Source organism: Gymnogyps californianus, chromosome 2 (assembly GCF_018139145.2).
Source record: "Gymnogyps californianus isolate 813 chromosome 2, ASM1813914v2, whole genome shotgun sequence".
Classification (NCBI taxonomy): domain Eukaryota; kingdom Metazoa; phylum Chordata; class Aves; order Accipitriformes; family Cathartidae; genus Gymnogyps; species Gymnogyps californianus.
This window is the reverse complement of record NC_059472.1, coordinates 150,500,078-150,521,397: the sequence shown is the minus strand read 5'-3', so window position 1 is coordinate 150,521,397 and position 21,320 is coordinate 150,500,078. Positions and strand designations below refer to the sequence as shown.

The following is a 21,320-nucleotide window of genomic DNA, read 5'->3' as shown; positions in this document are numbered from 1 at the left end:
AAGAACCATGGAGAAAGTTCTTTCCCTACTGAACTGGAAAAGTATCTGCTGCTGAAGCAGGATTTGTTACTTCTGGGACTAACACACAAACAATTCATGTTAATATTTCAACAGCTCTGTTAGCACCAGATTTGAGGAACACAAAAACCAAGAAAAGATCCTGCTGTCAAGCATTACTACTAATTCTGTTCAGCTGATCTGTGAAGCCACTCAAGGTACCTAGCAAATAGAAAGCTTTTATGGTTATGATATCCCAGTGTAGTAAGAGTTATACCTTCCTCACAGAGGGATGAGTGTAAAAACTTGCCAATGTATATAATAATGCACAACAGTCCATCAGGATTAATAGCATTTTGAAGCAAAGACATTGTATCTTAGAATAAGTAACTCAGAAATTTACTACACTTAACACTTTGATTGCAACCACATTATACGTGCTTCAAAAATAAACCAGATGTGCAATCTTAACTCACTGTGGTGCAATCTTAAGGAAAGATGGATTAAAATATAGTAATTTCAAAATGTGTCACAGTATGCTCATCAAAATATAGACGTCACCACTTTCAGAAGAACTTCTATATATGTATCAAGAAAACACACAATACCCTACTTTGAAAATACCAGAGGTGAAATCCTGCATGCCAAGTCACTAACTATAGGCAATCTCACAGAGCCCTGCATATAAGTGGAGATTCTCATATTAGACAAAGCATAAAATAACCAACACTTTTTTTGTTGTTTTTTTGAGGAGTGGCAGCCTTGCTGTAGTTATGACTTAAACTAAACTCAGATCAACTCTTCTCAAACCTGCATTTAGCCTTGAAGTTTTTTGCTTCTACTGAAAACCTGAAGGAAGGCTTGTGTCTCCAAAAGCATATTCAATTATACAGTTGGTCTACCAAGGCAGATTGGCCCTCCTGACACCACTTGGCTTGCCTTCACTTTCTCTTAAGACATAGTTTACTACCACACCACCTACTTCATAGGTATAACGCTGGCCTTTATACTGGGTTTTCATCAGTGGGTTCAAGTTTGTCTGCACAGTTCTAGGAAAACATCTGTAGCAGGATGATAAATACTAAAGAAGCTAAGTTTATAAAACAAGGATAAATGTTTGGGGGGGGGCGGGGGGAGGAATCTTGCTGAGCTGTCCTTCCTTCAAGTTTTCTTTCAGAAAACACTGTAGATAAAGAAGATCCCAAAGGATAAAGATTTTGTCATGTTTATAATGTAGCTGATAATCAGAACTTTATTTAAGTAGATCCAGATCTCTGGGTTGTAGAGACCAGAACAGATCAACTTCCAGTTACTGAGAGTAAACAACTTAAGAAGATTCTTTTTCATATCCCAGGATTTGAAAGTGCCAGACATCTTCCTTCTTTGTTTCAAGTCTGCTATTTCATAATTTCATTATGTGTCACCTAGCTATGGGATGTGACCACATAGATTCAGGAAGCACTCCAAGGGCAGAAACAAAGACAACAAGCAGAATCAGTACACACATGAGGCTTTCACAATTCATTGTACCATTGTCAATCACAACAAACTGGGAGAATCACTTGGTTTTCTTTGTACCCGTGAAAAAATTCAAATGTAAGAAAATGAGGCATTTAGATTAGAATGAGAAATGCAATCTGTCCTCCTGAAGATAAAAGTATTCCTTAAAGGCCTTCAAGATATAAGAGGTTCTCTTCCAAGCAGGAAATTGAATGAAAGATGCTTTAGCTAAGTGGAGGGATGGGGGTGTGGAGGGGTAGAGAACAGGTATTCTAGAAAAAAAAAGTCTGAGCAACATACTGATCGACTGGGTTAAAATCTGAGGGTCTCAATCTTGAATGAAAGATCTGTACAACAAAGAGACAGGACAAGCTCCCATTGCATAAAAACAGCAAATCTCTAGGAGAGGTCCAAATCCTCCTCAACGGACTTCCATTTTTCACAGCCAGAACAACACTGTAAACTGCTAAACTTTTGTTTTGCTTTTTTTTTAAACTTGCCTAAAAGACACAAGATTGTTATGCACTGCAGCTCCAACTATCACTACAAAACTATCTTGAATGTGAAAGGTTACTTTCCACCAGAGGGTGCAAATCAATAGCTCTGCCTTCAGTCCCCTTTAGTAACAAAATACTCCTTCATAATAGGTCCTTTAACCTAGCATCTCTTCCCACCCTTGCTCTATAATATGAATCACAAGTCTTTAAACAAGGAAAAAGAAACTCCCTTAAGGGGAAGTTCATCCTGAGCACCTCTAATTACACCTACTTTCCCCACCTGTACACAGCAAAACAGAGTCTCTGATCTGCTGGACAAAATAAATAAATAAATAAATAAATAATCTCAGCTTCAACCGTATTTATTCCTCAATATCGCCACTTGTAGGATATAGAATACTGAGCTCAGATTCTGCAAAAGACATTTTTCCTCTGAAGAGTGACCCGCTAGAGGGATCACACCCAAAAAAAAAAAAAAGTAAAAGGTAAAAAAGACAACTTTATGTTTTCTACTTCATCCTTAGGAAGAACCTTAGGAGCTTATTTGTTAGCTTCAATTAATGTTTCCTAGTCACTGATCCAATTAAGGAATTCTGAATGAATGAGGGTGAGCGGGTGGGAAGAGAAAGGGACATAATGTTATTGACCTTGTAAACACCTAGAACATTTCTAAACCAAATTTGAGACTACATCAAGTCAACTTCCCCAAGAATTTCTCTCCCATTCTAAAAATCTTTTATTGGCAAAAGTCTACAGAACTTTACCAGCTGTTGCCTTTGGAGTAAGTTTTTGTTTCCATTTAAATATGTTAAAATACTGATCTCTTGGTAATATCTCCAGACAGCATCTGAAGCGAGCACAAGATTTTCTTCAAGAACAGAAAAGTGTACTAGAAATCCATGCTAGAGTTGTACTGCAAAAATACAGCCAAGTAGTTGCTTCCAGTTGTTTCTGTTTCTATTGGGAAAGATAACATACATATTGTATTATCCTATATGTAACTGCTAGCACATGGATATATAGCAGCAATACTTAATATTACCTATAATAGTTTCTTACTACAACATGGCATAAATCAAAAGGAGCTTACCTTCTGCTGCGATGATACCGGTGGTGTAGTCATCAAAGGTTTAAGCGGAACGGTGTTAGTCTGAGGCGTGCTTATTCTTGGAGATACATATGATCTTGGCGATGAGGCGTCAGATGTTAAAGACATTGGAGACTGATTAGATGGCTGAGCTGTAAAGAAAAAAAAAAAAGATCGTTTTTAATAAAACCATATCCTATCTTAAATGTGAATTAGATTTTCTTTTGGCACTTTGGAATATGCTGTATTAGATAGTATACAAACATATTCACCTTGAGACGGTTGGGGAGGTGAAAAACTGGAATAATGAAATGTTGAACAACAATCTTAACTAAACAATTGTATTTTCTCCAAACCCTCCACTTCTAAAACTTGAGGGGAGGGGGAAAGAGAAGAAGCTATTATGCAATGCTTTTTACACATGAAGAGATTAAATTAGTTTCATTTGCGATTCCTATTTTAGAGTGCTCAATTCAATTTAACCAAAAGAATGCATGAATAGTTTATCTAGAAACCTATTCACCCATCCTAGGCATCTACCAACAGTCCCCTGCGCATTAGCATAATACTGCTTACCTACTCAATAACATGATTGCATTTATTGTTTTGGTTTAAGTTTCTAGCTTTAAGTTACAAATCAGAATGTATTGAAGATACCTGAAGGACTATCTTGCCTCGAAGCTGAAAAATACTATTTACAGAAGACTACAAAAAAACCCCCACCAGATAGAATAAACTTTCTTTTAAGAATTTAAGGCCTCCCCAAAGAGTCACAGTTGCACCGTATTACAAGAAGGGTGTTCAACCAAGGAAGAGTTGTGTTTTATATTGAACATTAAATAACGTCTAATTAAGGTTCAGAATAAATTGAGAGGGTCTCACACATGTTTCACTTTACTCATATAGAGTTAGTTAACATACGAAGAAAATCCCAAAAGGCGAGACAGAGAAGCACATTTACTTAGTTGCGTGTCAGCTTCCTGCTCCCCAAGTAACAATTTCTTCTTACCCTACCTTTGGGAAAAGAAGTCATTTGACATCCTCCACACCAGATAGCCAAAGATATGACAAGAGACAGCTTCTACAAGTTTCAATTGTATCAGCCTTTATAAAATGCAATGTAACAATTTTACATAAGTGAAAAGAAGACTCTGAATACCTTGCGTAGACAGTTGTGCAGCTTGAGAAATTAGGGAAGTGATATTGAAAGCAGATGGTCCAGCAGTAAGAATTTTATGGAGTATAGACTGCAGAGAGGCTTGTGTCACAGCTGCTGTTAGAACTAAAAACAAACATTCTGTTTTACTGAGAATTCTAGAACATCACTTTAAACTGTTCAAACTGGCTAAATACATTTAAGTTGCATTTTCTGATTTTGTTCCCATATCCACAATAGACCAAAAAGCCACCTGAACTATTTTTCAAAAACTTGAATTCAATTCATGAATGCTTGGCACGTCTAACCAAGTCCTTTATTTAGCAGTTTTATCTTTGAGACATACACTAAAAAAATTCTTTTAGAAAGTAACTTTAACTCTTCAGCTTGACCTTATGGATCAATAATAATTCTTGTAAACATAAAGAGAACATTTGTTCAATTTGTTATTGTAGTAAGCAGAATGTGTGGGAGTTTTTTAAACTACAATAATTTAGGAAAAAAAAAAAGCAGTATCACCTTAACTCACTGAAAGAGATGGGGGGAGTGGGGGGCAAGACTTCCTGTTCAAGGAAAAGGAAAAGATCTTTCAAGTTAAAAATCCAGACACTCAGTGTTTCTTCTTAAAAAAAAAAACCAACCAAACAAACTTATTTGTTCTGGGTTTAGCTGTCCTGTCCCTCCCCCAGGAAAAAATTAATCATTTTGAACCAACTGTTTTAAAACTGCACTACACAGGAAGAGCATCTTACAGCATGAGCCGATGAGACCCAGCTTCTGAACTAATCTATTCAAAAAGGTCTACAGGCTCTGTGGGATACTTCCTGAACATACACTACCCATGCACAAGTCTGAAAAAACTGCCTCACCAGCACAAACACAGAATAACTCTGCATCATGTGCACAGTAAGGGCAGTCCTGCTGTGCAAGGTGAAGTCACTGCCCACACGGACCTGCCAGCCAGGCCCTCATGCCATCAGAACAATACTAAACACTCTTGTTCCAAGACAGACACAGCTGCTGCTCAGATACAGCAAGACAAAACGACTAGGAACTTAAATTGTCACCTATCTAATAAAATACAAGTGGAGTCTTGAGTGGACCTTTCATTTTTTAAGCACAACCAACCACGATACTCCTACTTTTTTAGTCCAACCTAGTGCACTACAGTTTTAAAAGCTTCTCCTTGCACAGGAAAAACAATAACCTACTCACCTATTAGTACTGAATGAAGCCGTAATATTTGCCGATTAAAAGGAAGCCAATCGACAGCTTTTCCCTATACGTAATCGTAACGTACAAAATAGTAAAATTTTACGTAAAATTTTACTATTTTGACTTTCATGGTTTGCACTTCTAAAAAGTTAAAGATAATTAACTCTGGGCACTACATGTAAATGTTTTGCTTCCTATTTAAATTGGTGATCAGTGCACAAGAAGTTCAAAGAAGCAAACAAAAAATCCCACACCACTTTCTTCATCAGTAACCTGCCACATGCAGACACCACATTAGATAAAATTACATTCAAAATGCATCAACTCTACCTGTTCTTGCAGCAAAAGGCACTATAGCTAGTTCTAAACCTTCTTCTAATAAACTAGGCCAATGTGACAAAAACCTAAGGGATACACCGATTACATGCACAAAATTTAACTTGCTAGCAAAATTACTGATATGCTATCTTTATTCAGAGAGGCTAAAATGTTCTGCTAAAGAAAAAAGTTGATAGGCAACAAGATTTAAGAAGCCCTAGAAGTTTCAGTATTTGCAAACACCTATTATTAGAATAGCAGCACAAACTACAGAAAACAAAGAACGTTGCGTGAAACAAAAGAACAAAAAACTCTAACTAAATTTTGTGCAACAGATGAATGCTGATACAGCAATTAAGTCACCAGTCTCAATTAGACTGCTCACATACATCAGCATTTATTAGCTTAACAACCTTAAATGTTACTTGGCTAATTTAAAAAGGTTTAACAGAAGACAAAAACAAAAACAAACAAAAAAAAACCACCAAAAAAATCCCCACTTTATCTAGGGATTCATTTATTAACTTTTCATTTAAAGTAAGGCATGCATTTACTGCAGCTTAGTATCCAATAATATACTAATGTGTGTAAATAAGAGATTACATCAACTTTAAAGAATCCTTACCTTCATTGATTTTGGATATATCTACGCTAGAATTATTAAGCTGCAAGGTGGCTTGCAGAGCAGGCAGCAGCTGTCGAAGGAGATTTGGGTCCTGAAGTAACGGAGGAATTGGTGATTGTGGGACAGGTGAGACAGGAACTGTAGGAGCAGATGAAGCAGGCGCAGAAGTTGGATTCAGTCCAGAAGCAGAAGATGTAGAAGGAGTTGTGCAAGAATGGGATACAGACTTGTCCACAGATGCAGACTCTGAACAGAAGACAGATAGTAATTTTCATTTTCCCCAATATAACCTGACAACTTCTCACTAGTACAATATACATATTAAATTCAGAAGATCAAATGCTTAACCATTGTTATAAGGAAAAAAAAAACCAAAAAACATTAATATAACAAAAATTGAAGATATTTGATAGCTAGTGTAATTTATCCTATTGAAATAATATTTATTAGGAACACACACACACACAAATTTTCCACTTCAAGATACTGGACTGAAAGCTGCCAGTATTACAAACGGTAAATTTTTTTCCCCCTAAATTTTAGGACAAATGCAGGCCAAAAATTCCTTAGTGAATTTTTTCTTTTACTGTGCATATACTCATATTCTATGTTTTTACTCATGATACCAATATTTCTTTGGAAAATATACTATGAACAAAAACCTTGTAGTCCACGGACTTTACTGATATGTCAAATTTGAGGGGAGGGTATAAGCCATGCTTCATTTATTCAGAGACCAGACTACAAGAAGCTACAAAATAAAGACCAAGTCTGTCATACACAATCCAGCCACATTGCTCAGGATTCACAGTCAGGATAATGAGCTGTACTAGAAATGTAAAACAAGAGTTGTTAACATCCCCACAGCAGAGTGGAAAAACATCTAAAAATGTATCTGCCCACCATTAATTTCAAACTTGTCAGCTTCTCCTGAAGCATCAAGACCTATATCCTTTATTTTATTAATCTCAGTTTAGCAAATACCAACACTTACTATCCACAGAAATGTTTAGCACTTAAATTCAATTATACTATATGGCAATTTGTTCTAATTAATGAAAGTTATTTAACTAATTTTAGATTTGACTCCCAGTTAACATGGAAGTTTCTCCTCCAGTACTGTGAGAAATTCCTGCACTGAAAGTATTTCCATTTACTATAGGTGTACCATCAGTCACTTCAAATATCCTTCCTGTAAGAAGACTGGACCACCGTATTTCCATTTTAGCTTCCCCTTCTCTCATCCCCATTAAGCCCATCAGAGACCTCTGCCCCAAATTCAACCAAGACTAATGCCTCTACAGCACCAAACAGGTTGGATGAAGAGTGGAAAGATGGATATGGATCCAAGATCTCACCCAGGATGCTTGCCCATAATATTGAAGGCCTGGATTTTAAACCCATCTCAAACCGGGCAGAGAATGTCAACCTGGGTATTCCACATTTCAGGCAAAAATCCAAATGAAAGCTAAAATAACTGGCTGGGAGACTCCTTTTACTCTAAAGGTGTATTTGGTTTTTTTTTTTTTCTTTTTTCTTTAGAGAGATGGTCAAGCTAAGAAGAGGCTGACTTTTAGTAAAGAAGAAAAATGAAAAGGTCTTGTTTTGTTTTACTACGCAAGAATAAAATGTTACAAAATTTGTAAAAGCTTTCATTTTCTGACAGCCTTAATTGCAACTTTTGAGACTAATTTGGAGAACCCCCCTAAAAAAATAAAAAGAAAAAATGACTGAAGTGAGTACCAATACGTAAATCAAATGAGATTAGAAATCTCAGTGAAAAGAAAGGGGACTTCTGCTTCCATGCAGTTACAGTAGAAATAGTTCATAACAGGTCACAAATACTCCAAAAAACCTTTTCCAGTCAAGTAGCTGAGAAGCTAAACCAGAAAAAAAAACGCTGAAGAATCCAAATTTGACATCTTGCAAGGATGCAACAGCGAGGGCACACAGACATATTTTGACGTTTCAGGCAAACTTCTAAAAAAAGAGGCGGCCTTATCTAGTTACAAGCTCCTCAGGACAAGGGGTTGGCTTTCAATGTATCTGTAAAGGGACCTGGTCGTTTGGCCAGGAGCTTTCATAAGAAGAACTTACGAAGGGACAAGAAGTGTTACAAAGACTGAAGATGAAAAAAAGCAGTTACAAAATTTTTATATGGTTTTCAGTAACATGTGACTAGGACAGCTGATTAGGTATTAGCCCCCCTTAAAGCAGTAAGTCATTAGTAAAAGTCTTTGTTATAGAAATATTACACACAAAATCTTATGTTATGGTGTTCAAAGTAAACTTATTAAGACAACTGCAAGTCAAGACACATCAAGCAAACAAGAATCTTACCATACTAAACAAAAACATGTAAAGTTTAAACTGAACTTGGATCTGTCATAGTCCACATAAGGACAAGATACACTGGCAGACAAAAGCAAGGGAATTAAGCACAATGGGGCATGTTAGTACTTCTATGTACAAGTCTCCTACTCTACAGTTTTGAGAACCTTATTAAAAAAACCAAACAAACAAAAAAACCAAACCAAAAAACCCAAAACACCCTAATTTAAAAACAAACAAACAAAACAGAAAAAAAACCCCAATACTAAGCAACTACCAGCACTAATTTCAAAACATATTCAATATAGTTAGGCTTGTCTTCACAGTTAAATTATTTTAAGCAAAGAAGCAACTCACTACTGTATTATTAATTCACATAAGCAATACCTGAGCTTCAAACCACACCACCATACCAAACAGCTGGAAGGATTTTTCACCCATGCTGCAGTTTTGAACACAAAATAAACTGAATCAAAGGCAAACTCAAGCTAACAATGCAGTGAAGACAAACCTTAAGACCAGTTCTGGGTATTTACTCATTTCCTGAATAAAAAGCCTCAAAATATGCCATACAAAACCACTGAATTCCAAGAGGTCTGTAAAAGCACTTTAGTTTGGGTAAGCTTCTCTGCTATAAAAATGCAAATTGAATTACAACAAAACAACACAGTCCCGTTAATTCTTTTAGACAATACGGAGACACTATTCTGTAGCTGTATTATTGCAGGCATTTTAAGTATGTGTTAAAATATACCTGTGAAAGATATTTTTTGTACAATCACCCAGATTTCACACCTGGAGAAAGTGATGTGAAAAAAGCATGGTGTCTAATGCTAAGATTCTGATCTTTTGAGATGGTTAACATTACAAAACCAACAGTTCAAATGTTATGAAAGAATACATCTCTATGATCATGACTATCTACACGTACATTGTATTAACTCTGCGTTACTGAACATCATGGAGGATGCAGAGTAAAATGAATGCTCAGGACATCACTGCCCTTCACAAATTAAGTAATTTAAGTTATTCATAGTGAAATAAAGGGTATAAACCTGTTTCTGCCAAAAAAAGTTGTAAAAAAAAAACTTGTGGAAATAGAAGTATTTCTTGTTTGTATTAAGGAGCCTGCATGGCTATTTTCTTCTCTACAAAGGGAAACTCCTCTGTGATGAAAACAAACATGCTAAAAAATATAGACTACAGATTAGTTCTGTATAATCACAACTTCCATTACCTTAATTTAAACCAACCTATCTTACTCCATGGCTTCCAGCCTGGATGCTTGATTTCACAGAAATAAATCCAAGAAATATTGCCAATAAAACAAAGCCTCTAAATATTTACACATCCGTTTTTGTATAATATAATTACAAAGGTTTAAAACTGGTTTAATTTATGATGTTATACAGAACTTGCAAGTTTTGCCTTTAAAGCTAACACAACTAGTCAAAACTCCTCAAGATGAAACGTCTGTTTCACAAAAGTCCTCAGGTATCACTCACTGGCGTGTGTGCAGTTCCCCTGCTTTTTCCACAAACAGAAGCAGAAACTTCTCACTCCCTCCGTTTCCCTAATTCCCCTTTCCTGATCTGCTTTGAGAGACTGTTTCATTGTATATTTTGCCACACAGTTCAGTTTACTTTTCAACATTTAAACACTATTTCCTACTTTCTAAAACATTTACTAGGATTTTAAAAAAATGCTTAGAATTATAGAGTCCTGTAATTCTTAAATGCATTTGAAGCCTCAACCATTACGAAACACAGTCAAAATGAACACAGCATGCTGAAAAAAGTGAAGTATCTTTACAAATCTAAGTCCTTTAGTTTTACAACTCTGATACACTGGTCTCTACACCTGTGTCAACATAAGTTCATGCTCATTAACAAGCTAACTACAGTGTTATTGCAAAATAATGCTTTTGATTACATGGCAGTCAGTCATAAACCTAATTTGAACCATTAATACATCAGACTAATTTTGAACCTACAGTTGAAATTTCACAAATAGAAAATACAAATTTGATCTTATACAAAAAATATTCTTAAAGAAAAGATGCTATGCTGCAAGGCCTGAAAAAGTCTTGGACTATGACTGAAGTTGCCTGCTATTGGACAGGGCAACTCTACAGCCTCTTCACTGTCAACACCAATTTCCATACAAATGCTATGCAAATGACTCTTCAGCCTCACATGAAGTTTCAGCTATTATTATGAAAGTCCCAAGGAAAACCTTAAAAAAAAAAAAATTTAAAACCAAAAGCAGACCACAGCCTGCTACAATCTTCTGAACTGTTGAAAACTTTGTTAATTAAAATTTATGTTTTAACTCTTCCTCTGAATAAATAAAAAATTAGACTACTTTTTAAATTATTTCTTGTGATTTTAAAAATATAACTTTGCACCAATTTTTCCATGATAAGCTAAGCACATTAAAGTTTCAACTTCTGGAGCTTTTAAGAAAACTTCAAAAAAAAAATCCATTCACTCTGTTATGCCAATATGAAAATACAGTATGCTTTCTGACAATCACGTAAACAAGCTAATTAGATGCAGCCTACATATAGAACTACAATATAGAACTAAACAAGATTCTGGACCATCAACTTTAATCATATGGAAAAAAAAATGAGAAGAAATAAAGCCATCCAAAAAAAGAAAAAAAAAAAAGGAAAACAAAGCAATCAGATGGCAAACAAAAACAACTAGATGTGGAGATTAACTTAATGTGAAGCACTATTAATTGGTTTTATATTAAAATGGAATAGGAAAAAACCTTTTTATAATGAAAATAATTTTTGAAAACCACAATGATTAGGAAAGAGCTTTCTATTCATAACCTACTCTGCTGGAGTGTGACCTGCAATCAGATCTTTTGGACAAAAAGGAGAGAAGTCCAAGTTATAAGGCAGTATTCTCTATGACAAGAACCTGTGATGAAGGTGCATCTTTGTTGCAGGTTTCACAAAGAGGTATCTGAACTGAAGTAAACTGGAGGCTATTGCTTGCCCCAGAAACATCATGTCAACTCAGAATGGAGACATTACACCGCATATTTCCAAGCAGTGTGGATTTTTTAATAACAAGGCCAAGTAACCCTTTCAGAAAAAACACCACAGATCATTTTCAGCAGTTGTGCCACAATGTTCTTCAATTACAACCTAGATACAAGACAAATGCTTCGCTTCTCAGAGTTTGAGGCAGTATATTAAAATGCTGCTGAATCTTGCTGTTACCAATCTTTGCCCCTCATGACAAGAACCTTTGCTCCTAAGCAAACAGCTGATCCACTGGAGAATCTCATTCTGAAAGGCAATTCTCAGCCTAGTATGTTACAGTTAAAAGTTATTCAGACTACGTTTAGTACAGGGGGGTGAAAACATAGGTCTTTTGACTGTCTAGCTACTCTGTTTCAACGAAGAGCTCTTAACACCAATATTCTCACATCTCTGTTGTGCCTCAGTTACCCCATTCTACCTGCTGGAGTCCTTTAAGTACCTGTTCCTAGTAATTGCTTCTCGCAAGTACTAGTACACTCCCTTCTCACCCATGGTGTGCCGAGTTATTCAGGCATGTTAGCATGACAGAGAAGTGAGTGGGGAAAAAAGAAACAAAAAGAGGAAATGCATTTTTTGTGCAGTAACTTCCTTCACAGTCATCCTCCTGACAACTAACATACTAGTACTCCCTATACAATGACTAGCTTTAAAATACTGCTATATAGAGCTTGCTCTTATTCTGCCGCATACATGGACAGCTGATTTATTTCAACAAAGATTTTTATAATGACATGGAAATTACCCACTATTGTTGACTGGATAATTCCCAAATTATCAATGTGATCCTTTGAGTGTTCCAATAGCTTTTACTACTAATGTAATTTTTTTATGCCATTTAAAACAAAACCAATGCATTCAAAGTCCTTCAGATTCAACACTACAATATTACCCAATCACTCTATTGTGAGCTTGAGCTGTATCTTTGCTCTGCTAGCAACAGTCATGCACGCGTGCTCTCACAGTGTGCTCTGTGTGGGAGGAAAATTGCATTACAAAATTTTCAGAAATTCAATGCCTTATTGCCCCATAAACCTCACCTCTGCTATACTGATTAAACTACCACCATCTAGAATAGCTAACTGAACCACTTGATTTACTGCTGATGATTAAGAATCATAAAACATTAATCTGTGCTGAAGTACCTTAAGTGTACAGTCCACCAACTAAATTCTCTGAGCAGTGACAGTCACATTTACCTTTTTCACATAGTTCAGTTCTGATCTACTGAACTTAAGGAAAAAGCCTTCATACATATTCATGTATGAAGTTCACAATGTGAAGTTAAGCCTATCTTAAGCCACACCAAAATATATTTAAAAGCAATGCATTTTGTAAACACATTCAGCCAAACGAAAACTGTGGCAACAACAGTAACTGGGTTCTCAAATACACTCAAATTATCTAAAATACAAAAAATTCTGTATTTTTCTCATTTGGATTACTCCAGTCTTAAAACTGAATTTTCGTATTTTATCTCTGCTGCCAAAATAAATGTAACAGCAATGCTCAGCAAACAAGTATAAAGTACTGGAAGAAACCTCTAACAGTCTTGCTAGTGTAATTTTTTCTAACCACTGTATGAATTGAGTAATACACTTAAAACTGCAAAACTCAGCCCAAGAAGATGCAACAACACCAGGGGCAATGTTAATAACTGACTGCTAAAGACGAGCAAGTGTTACAAGTAAGAAAACCACAGGGTGAGAAAAGGATGAGGAAGAAGCTCAGCTGTCACTGACCAACCACTTTAACCTGGCAGCATCAGGGCCACAACCCACCCAGCACTGCACTGGCCAGCTTGCTGAGTTTTGTCAGAAAAAATTCAAAGTATTGCAGCACTAGAAACAGAAGCACTGCCTGATGGGACTTGGAGGAAAGGTGTGAGAAGAAGTATCCTACAGACAGACACACTGTTAAGATATGGACAATACAACATTTCATTCAGTGACTGAATTAGAAATAGGAAAATGTGATGTGCCCTACAGATAAAGCAGCCAAAAAGTAGGAAAAGCAACCCCACACTTTACCTGCATAAAGCACTCACAGTGAGCACAAACAGAAGCAGCAGATTCTGACTCGAACATTCAAACCAAAGGGTAGAGGTCAAATAGTTCCCCAGGAACTCTCCACTACTGCCAGCCATTGAGGGCAGAGGACTACCGCTAACAGCTGAGCTATAGTTCAGCCAGGGATTTTATTCAATCTCCTTGTGGGACTACAACATACCCCTGCAGCAAAAGAGATTGAGCTGAAAAAAGTGTTGTTGTTGGTTTTTGTGGTTTTTTTGTTGTTTTGTTTTTCACAACTATTACTGCATTAAAAATATACACTAAGAACAGAACTATTAAAACAGTGATACATATATGCTGGCATAAGGCTGCCAGGAACACATTGACAAGAAGCAAGAACTCATTTAGGCAAAGACTACTGTACATACTATTCAGTCATTTGGACCAAGCTATTTTTATAAGCAAAAAATACAGCTTTACCTCTTTTTAGAAAGAGAGAGGGACTAGCGAACAGAAAAAGATCAAAGTCTGGTTGCTTTACTAGCGTAAAAATAAACCCCTCAAACTATTTTCCAATTTTACAAAGATACTTTTAGAAGATTGTTTGAACTGAGTGTCTCAGGACAATTTTTTTATTTATTTTTTCATTTTGTATAACAGCTACAAAAAAATACTTTTAAATACTGCATACCGATAGTACTACAGGTTCACAGTCACCTCTGGGAAAACAAGTTAACAGAAGCAAACTATCCAAAAACATCCCAACGTACAGCACTGCTTCCTCCTTTCTTTTAAATTTAAATATGTAAAATGCTACAGAAATTATACTCGTCAAATTTCTAATAATAAAAAGTCCAACAGTCACAAAAAAAGAAAAAAGCAAGACTATTGAATACACTTTTTGAATGATCTCTTATCATAATACAAGCTACACTGAATTTTTCTGTTTCTGTAAGGACAGGTATTCAAGCAACACATGAAAACTCACATTTTCTGTATTAAGTATTTCAAGCCTAACATTCAAATTCTTCAATTACTTACTAACTTTCTGTAATCCACCCTGTCTGAAGCTCAGGAAGTATTGTATTTGTTTACAATGAAGTGCCATGAAACACTTATATCAACGAGGCAAGAACATCACAAAGAATCTATCCATTTAACCCATATAAACTTACAAAACAATACATAGGAATACAGAAATTAAGTAATTATTTAATATGGAACCATTCATGGTAACATGGATTCTAAAGTAAGATTTATAGTGTCGAGACTGCCCTGTATGATCATTTTCACTATTCATACTCAATTGTACGTTCTCAAATGAATGTTGTATGTAAGAAATACTAGAACTCCCTGCCAACATTTGAAGCAGTTGTCACAATGGGAAATTCCTTCAGTTGCAGTAAGATTCAGTTGCTCAATTTAAGTGGAAGCAACTAATAAAGGTATGCAGTAAAGCAGGGAAAGAATATATCCAGTTTGAAGTCTGATCACACACCAAACAGGAACCAAGTACATGCCAGAATGGTTTTCTTTAAGTATATTTTAAAGATAGTAATGAAAATAGAGAGGATACACTAAAAGAGAGAACACTTGACACGGATATTTTGCACTGTCGTGTTTAAAAGTGCATCAAACTGCAGTCAAAATACAGAGGCTGAACTGAAGCAGGTAACTATGGGATTCAGTACAAGAACCATGCATAAACTAGTACACTGTCTTGCTCTACTGTGTTGAATAGAAAAAGACTTGCTGAAAATCTTCTGTTCCTCTGTAGTTTATAGTCAACATTCTTGTACCAGGTCATGTAAAAATTGCACAAAGTCTCAAGAAAAACATATAAAATTTCTTTACATGCACAATTTTCTTTCATTGCAGTATTTGCCAATGTACAGTATTGTTTGGGTATTTCTGATGGCCAAGTGCACATCTCTGTCTCAGACCCGAGTCTTTTTGGTCTTCTTTTTAGCACTGCACTATTCTTCTGTAACTAGACAGACTTGCAAACATCAACAGGGCAACAAGCCATCTTTCAAAAAAGAATTCAGTGTCATACTAATTAAGCAATATTTTAAATTAAAAACAGACACTTTTATCAAAAATTACTTTGTCCTCTCCCAAAGCCCCCGAAATAGAATTTTCTTATACAATGTTACTCTCTAAGAACAGTCTAGAGCACAAGTCGTATGAGGAGCAGCTGAGGGAACTGGGGTTGTTCAGCCTGGAGAAAAGGAGGCTCAGGGGAGACCTTATTGCTCTCTGCGACTACCTGAAAGGAGGTTGTAGTGAGGTGGGTGTCGGCCTCTTCTCCCAAGTAACAAGCGATAGGACAAGAGGAAATGGCCTCCAGTTCGGCCAGGGGAGGTTTAGATTGGATATTAGGAAAATTTCTTCACCGAAAGGATTATCAAGCATTGGAACAGGCTGCCCAGGGAAGTGGTGGAGTCACCATCCCTGGAGGTATTTAAAAGACATGTAGATGTGGCGCTTACAGACATGGTTTAGCGGTGGACTTGGCAGTGCTAGGTTAACGGTTGGACTCAATGATCTTGAAGGTCCTTTCCAACCTAAATGATTCTATGAAAGTATCACACTATCCCTAATAACACACATCTCCATTCTCACAATCTTCTTGAGCTCTTCTTCCCTAATAATGAAGTAAATCCAATTAAAATATTGGATTTTTAGACTTTTGAAGGATCACAAACACCACACAGTAAAGTCTTGATCTTCGCTTGATGACTCTAAATCTTTCTGGTACGTATTATACAGAAATACAAACTTTCAGCAGCTTTAGAACTGAAGATCCAGCATATCACAAGACACAGATCAAAACAGAAGAATAGCTGTTACAGACATGTAGAAAACTGTGTTGCTTTCTGTAGGAATTGCACTTGTGTTTATTGAAAAGTTTGACACTGGCATTCCAAACAGTAACAGCAGTTCATAAAATATAATGGTCCAAAATGACTTTCAAGTGGTGTAACTACATCTATGTTAGGAACTCAAATAATGGCAAAGATCCAAAACAACATGAGGGAGGACAAAAATTGAAATGTGTCCTACTAAAACGCGTCTTTCAAATTATCATTTGAAATTATAATTTGCAGAATAAGCCAGTAAACAACAAATATTGCAGCGTCAATTTGAAGTTGTATAAGATACAGCAAATGTGGTTTAAAAGGAAATAAACACATCAAAACAGTAATAGGGTTCTAAGCACACACAACAGGAAAAATATCTTTAAATTCTAGAACTAACATACTTTGAACAAGCAACGCAAATGCAATGCATCATCTTAAATACTAGAAGGAATTTCATTAGACATACCTTTTCTCTCTGTTTTCTGTGCAGGGATGGAAGATGTGGATGTAGGCAGTTTTGATAAAGTAGATGCTCCATTAGCATCAAAGGATTTCTTTGGCTGGTGATCAGATTGTAGAGAAAATGGACTAGGAGGAACAGTGCTCGGGGTAGCAGTTGGATGAACCACTGGTTTGATGGGATGCTGTACTGGAGTAGAACTACTGTGAGTCTCTGCTCTTGGCAGTCTGTAGTCTCTGTCATTGTGCCTGCTTGTTTGAGATAAAATATTCTGTGGGAGCATACTACTGGCGTCACTGGAATGCTTGTCTTCCACTTTTTCAGGATTCCCCAAGTAACGTTGCAATAAGAAAAAAAGATTAAATTAGAAACTTGTCTAAGATTGCAGTGACTTTGATTAATACAGCTGCACATCAACAACTAGAGCTGATTGAACTTCTAATGATTAAAAAAACCCCTCAAGTAGATCAGCATCAAAAAAGGCAAAATTTAATTTTACTCACTGACAAAATGCATTTTCTCTGACCTTTGCTTGATTTAGAGTTCCGGTTAAGCACTGTGTTTTGATGAAAGGCTGCTTTATAACAAGTGTTACAGTCAAGTTAACTTTGAAGTCTCCTAAAAAATCTCAATCAAAATCTATTATTTCCATCTTATATTTAGCATGAAGAGATAATTCGTGCCATTTTTCTTTTGTTCGTTGAAAATCCTGAACATCGAGAATAATTTGTTTCAAATTCTAGCCTTTAAAGAATTCCACTTCAAGCCACTTAAGTACTACTACGAAGAATTTACTTTCAATTGAATTAATTCAAGAAACTATACTAAATGAGTGACTAATCTGCGTTTGTCACGTGATCACAGACTTTAAAATATGCTACACAGGGAACATACCAAGCTAATATAGACCAATTCTTTTTATTGATGCCTAGATTTTCACCTGTCACAAAACAAATAGTTACTGCAATATGCATTTCTGCTATCTTTTTGTAGCATACAGTATGTTTTAATGTATGCAGTATGCTTCAGCGCGCACAGAAAAACAGCCCTTTATACATCCCTGCCTTGTCAAGTCCCAAGCAAGGTGGGGGCGGGGTGGGGGGGAAGGGGGGACGGGAGGAAGATTAATACTTTGGCTTCTTTAAACCACCCTGAGAATTATGCTACAAATTCACCCAAACTACATCAGCATACAGAAAGAATCTCACAGTACAACCATTTCCCAGAAAAATTTGACAAAGATTAAAGCTAGGTATCAGGAAAAAAAATTCCAAGTAAGGGAAATTCATAGTCCGTGAAAGGCTTTACTAAGAGTATTGGCATGGTAAAAATATGCTTTCAGTAATGTACACAAGCCTCTGTGTACATTAAATTAGCTTATCATTTTCAGATGTGAAATCAAGGTTTTAGAAGAGACTTCTGTATCTCTATTTTTAAGCTCAGAATATGACATTGACAGGTCTCAATGATCGCAACAGTCCAACTATACCATAAACTGTGCAAGTTGTTTCAATAATTACCTATAAAGATAATTAAATTAGGCAGTAAAAGCTGCAAAAAGGAAGAGTACCATGAAAAGCATTAAGCAAGCGTTGTACTAGTAAAGGCTCAAAGTTATTTTAAGAAACAACATTTGGGAGAGCTGTCTGTGCTATCCGCTTTGGCCTTTTTATATAAAAAGGTGAGAAAAACAGCTAAGGAAAGAGATTTTTTTGTTGTTTTTTTTTAAAGTTTGGAAAAGAAAACAGTAATGCAAACAAGGCAAAAATATATTACTGTAAAAAACCCACATACTTCCACTGGCAAACCCACTGGCAGCTGTCGCCTGCATCACCTCTCTTCTGTAATCCCTATCTTTTGGAAAACTGTTAACTGACATTTTGCTTGCTTCTTTTTGTCTCTGCTCTCTGAAGAAAAGAAAACACAAGTTGAGTAAGAACTTACATCATCTAATAATATAACACTTTCTACAGGTGAAATTACATGAGATTAATTAAACTGTCCTAAGAGCTTGCTGCTACAGATGGGGTAGGCAAACTCCAGCCATTGCTTCCTTAGACCAGTGCTTGTCAAAGCCCCTGATACACCAGTTCAGCTCACATTGCAAAAAAACCCCACCCCCCAAAAAACAAAAACAAAATAAAAAAACCCTACCACCCCACCAAAAAAAACCAAAAAACCAAACCAACCATACTTCCCCATCCTGCTCTGGATCATCAAGGGATAAAATACGTGCCAGAGGTCATGATAAGGGTAGGAACACAGCAGACTTGGACCACAGTCTTTTATAGCAGTTATCGATTAGATAAGCTCAACTGCTCTTAAAAGAGCTTAAGAATATTTGTTCTTTATACAATGAAAACAGACACACACACACATACCTTTCCAGCCACTCTTTTGGTTTTTCCCATTGTGAAACTTCTGTTCGGCAGTTGTAGTAGTATTTTTTGCCTGAAGAGCTGATGTGTTCAGACCAATCATCCGCAGAATCATAAGCCTTTAAAACACAGTGTTGGACAAAAGACTACTTGAGAGTTTTAATATACAAATTCAAAAGCTTCCACCATTTTTAAAACTACACGGCGTCCTCATATGTACCCATATCACTGCTTTCCATTTACACCATCTCTAAATGCCTGTTTCATTTTGATAGTTTAAAGATGTGACCACTACGCTCCTGTTGCATTCTGCAATAGCTTCCTCTGTTTTATTCCCATCAACCCTGAAACAAAATCTAATAGCATGTTTAGTGGGATACAGTAATATCAATATTGATAACATTAGTTTTCTGCACCTTAAAACTTCCTCAAAAGTTAATTATCTTTTCAAAATTTTTCTATACTTCATAAATTTATCTATTCTGTTTTCAGTGCAATTTTTAACAAACACCACCCTAACTACTAAAACTTGGATAATAAAGTCACTAAAATTCACAATGTGCAATGCATCTTAAGTAAAATCATACTGTCTTCTCTAGATTTACCAACAAAGTTCATGGAATATATTTCTCTCTATATCTACTTCATTTAAATAATCTAGTATTTTAAAATTCAAGACAGGTACCTCAAAGCTCTAATGATTATCAATTAGAATAGTTTTACAACATATAACAACTGCAGCTTGGGTTTACAGAGTGTATAAAATGAAGACTGATGCTGGAAAACTCAATGAAGCAGGTAATGTACATGCTGCCTGTTTTAGACAAAATGATGAAAATACAGTGTGTATGAATGGGGTGACACAGGGATGAATACCAATCACAAATACTCACTGCATCAGAAGTTTTGCTTGGATTATTGCTGGGATTAGAAGAATGTGAATTTGAACTATGAAGAGCACTGTGGTTATGTGAATTTTCTTGTGGAGAGTAACTGGTCCCTAAAGGAAAAAAGAAAGACTTCACCATGTATGTTTTCAAAGAAATCAACCATCTGCATTCTAAGGTGGTGGAAGGGGAAAGGAGAGGGGAAGGGAGAAGGCAAATTGTTCACAGTCTGGACCACAGCATAGTTCAGATGAAGAAGTATTTCAGGAGACCATATGCATAGTTCTTTTTCACACAGCGTAAAGCTCACTCTGCCTTTCTAGTTACAACAATGCAGTATGTCCCTTCACTAGACTTACTCTCAAACTTCATTCCACTACAAACAAACTAGTAGCCTTTATATTTTTTAATGGTTGGAGGAGGCCTAACACGTCAATTCAGGAATTAAGAGACATTTTTTCCTCAACATTGAGTCAGAAAGTTTAAATGGGTTTATCAACAGCCTACACAGAGAAACAAAATCAGTTTTAAGTTCACTGGAGCAACGCTGTTTTCTTAACCCTTTTGAGACTACTTGAAACTGGTTCTAAGTAACTATTTCTGTTTATGCATATAGATTAAATTAATCTTCCTGCACCTCAGTCTCTGCAATATAGGCATCGACATCTAGAATACCAGAAGTAGCATTTCCCAAACCACCACCTGCTTCTGGCCTCCCTAACAACTGCTGCTCAAGGTAACCTGGTTTTCTTGCTGTGAAAACACTTGAACACAAAAGAACAGCTGGGAAATGAGAAGGGAGATAATTCTCAACACCTTTTACATCTACATTTGTGCCTAAGCTCAAGTCACCAATTACACCTCAACAGTTCTAATTACAATTATACAAGGCCATCCTTAAACCTTTTGCGATCTTATTTTAAATTTCCTGCTTT

At 36.2% G+C, this 21,320-nt stretch overlaps 1 protein-coding gene across 4 annotated transcripts in view; it reads right to left on the bottom strand.

Moving 5' to 3' along the window:
- The window catches only part of WAC (WW domain containing adaptor with coiled-coil), a 63,142-nt gene that overhangs the window by 16,641 nt on the left and 25,181 nt on the right, over positions 1-21,320 (bottom strand). For 2 of the 4 annotated variants that reach the window (XM_050892201.1, XM_050892202.1), the window contains exons 4-10: positions 20,392-20,498; positions 19,502-19,644; positions 18,915-19,027; positions 17,127-17,435; positions 6,396-6,641; positions 4,241-4,363; positions 3,085-3,233 (exon numbers count right to left, since the gene is read on the bottom strand). In XM_050892201.1, the coding sequence (XP_050748158.1) occupies positions 3,085-3,233; positions 4,241-4,363; positions 6,396-6,641; positions 17,127-17,435; positions 18,915-19,027; positions 19,502-19,644; positions 20,392-20,498 (1,190 nt within the window). The remainder of the gene's footprint in view (positions 1-3,084; positions 3,234-4,240; positions 4,364-6,395; positions 6,642-17,126; positions 17,436-18,914; positions 19,028-19,501; positions 19,645-20,391; positions 20,499-21,320) is intronic. The other 2 variants (XM_050892203.1, XM_050892204.1) reach the window with 2 other exon arrangements.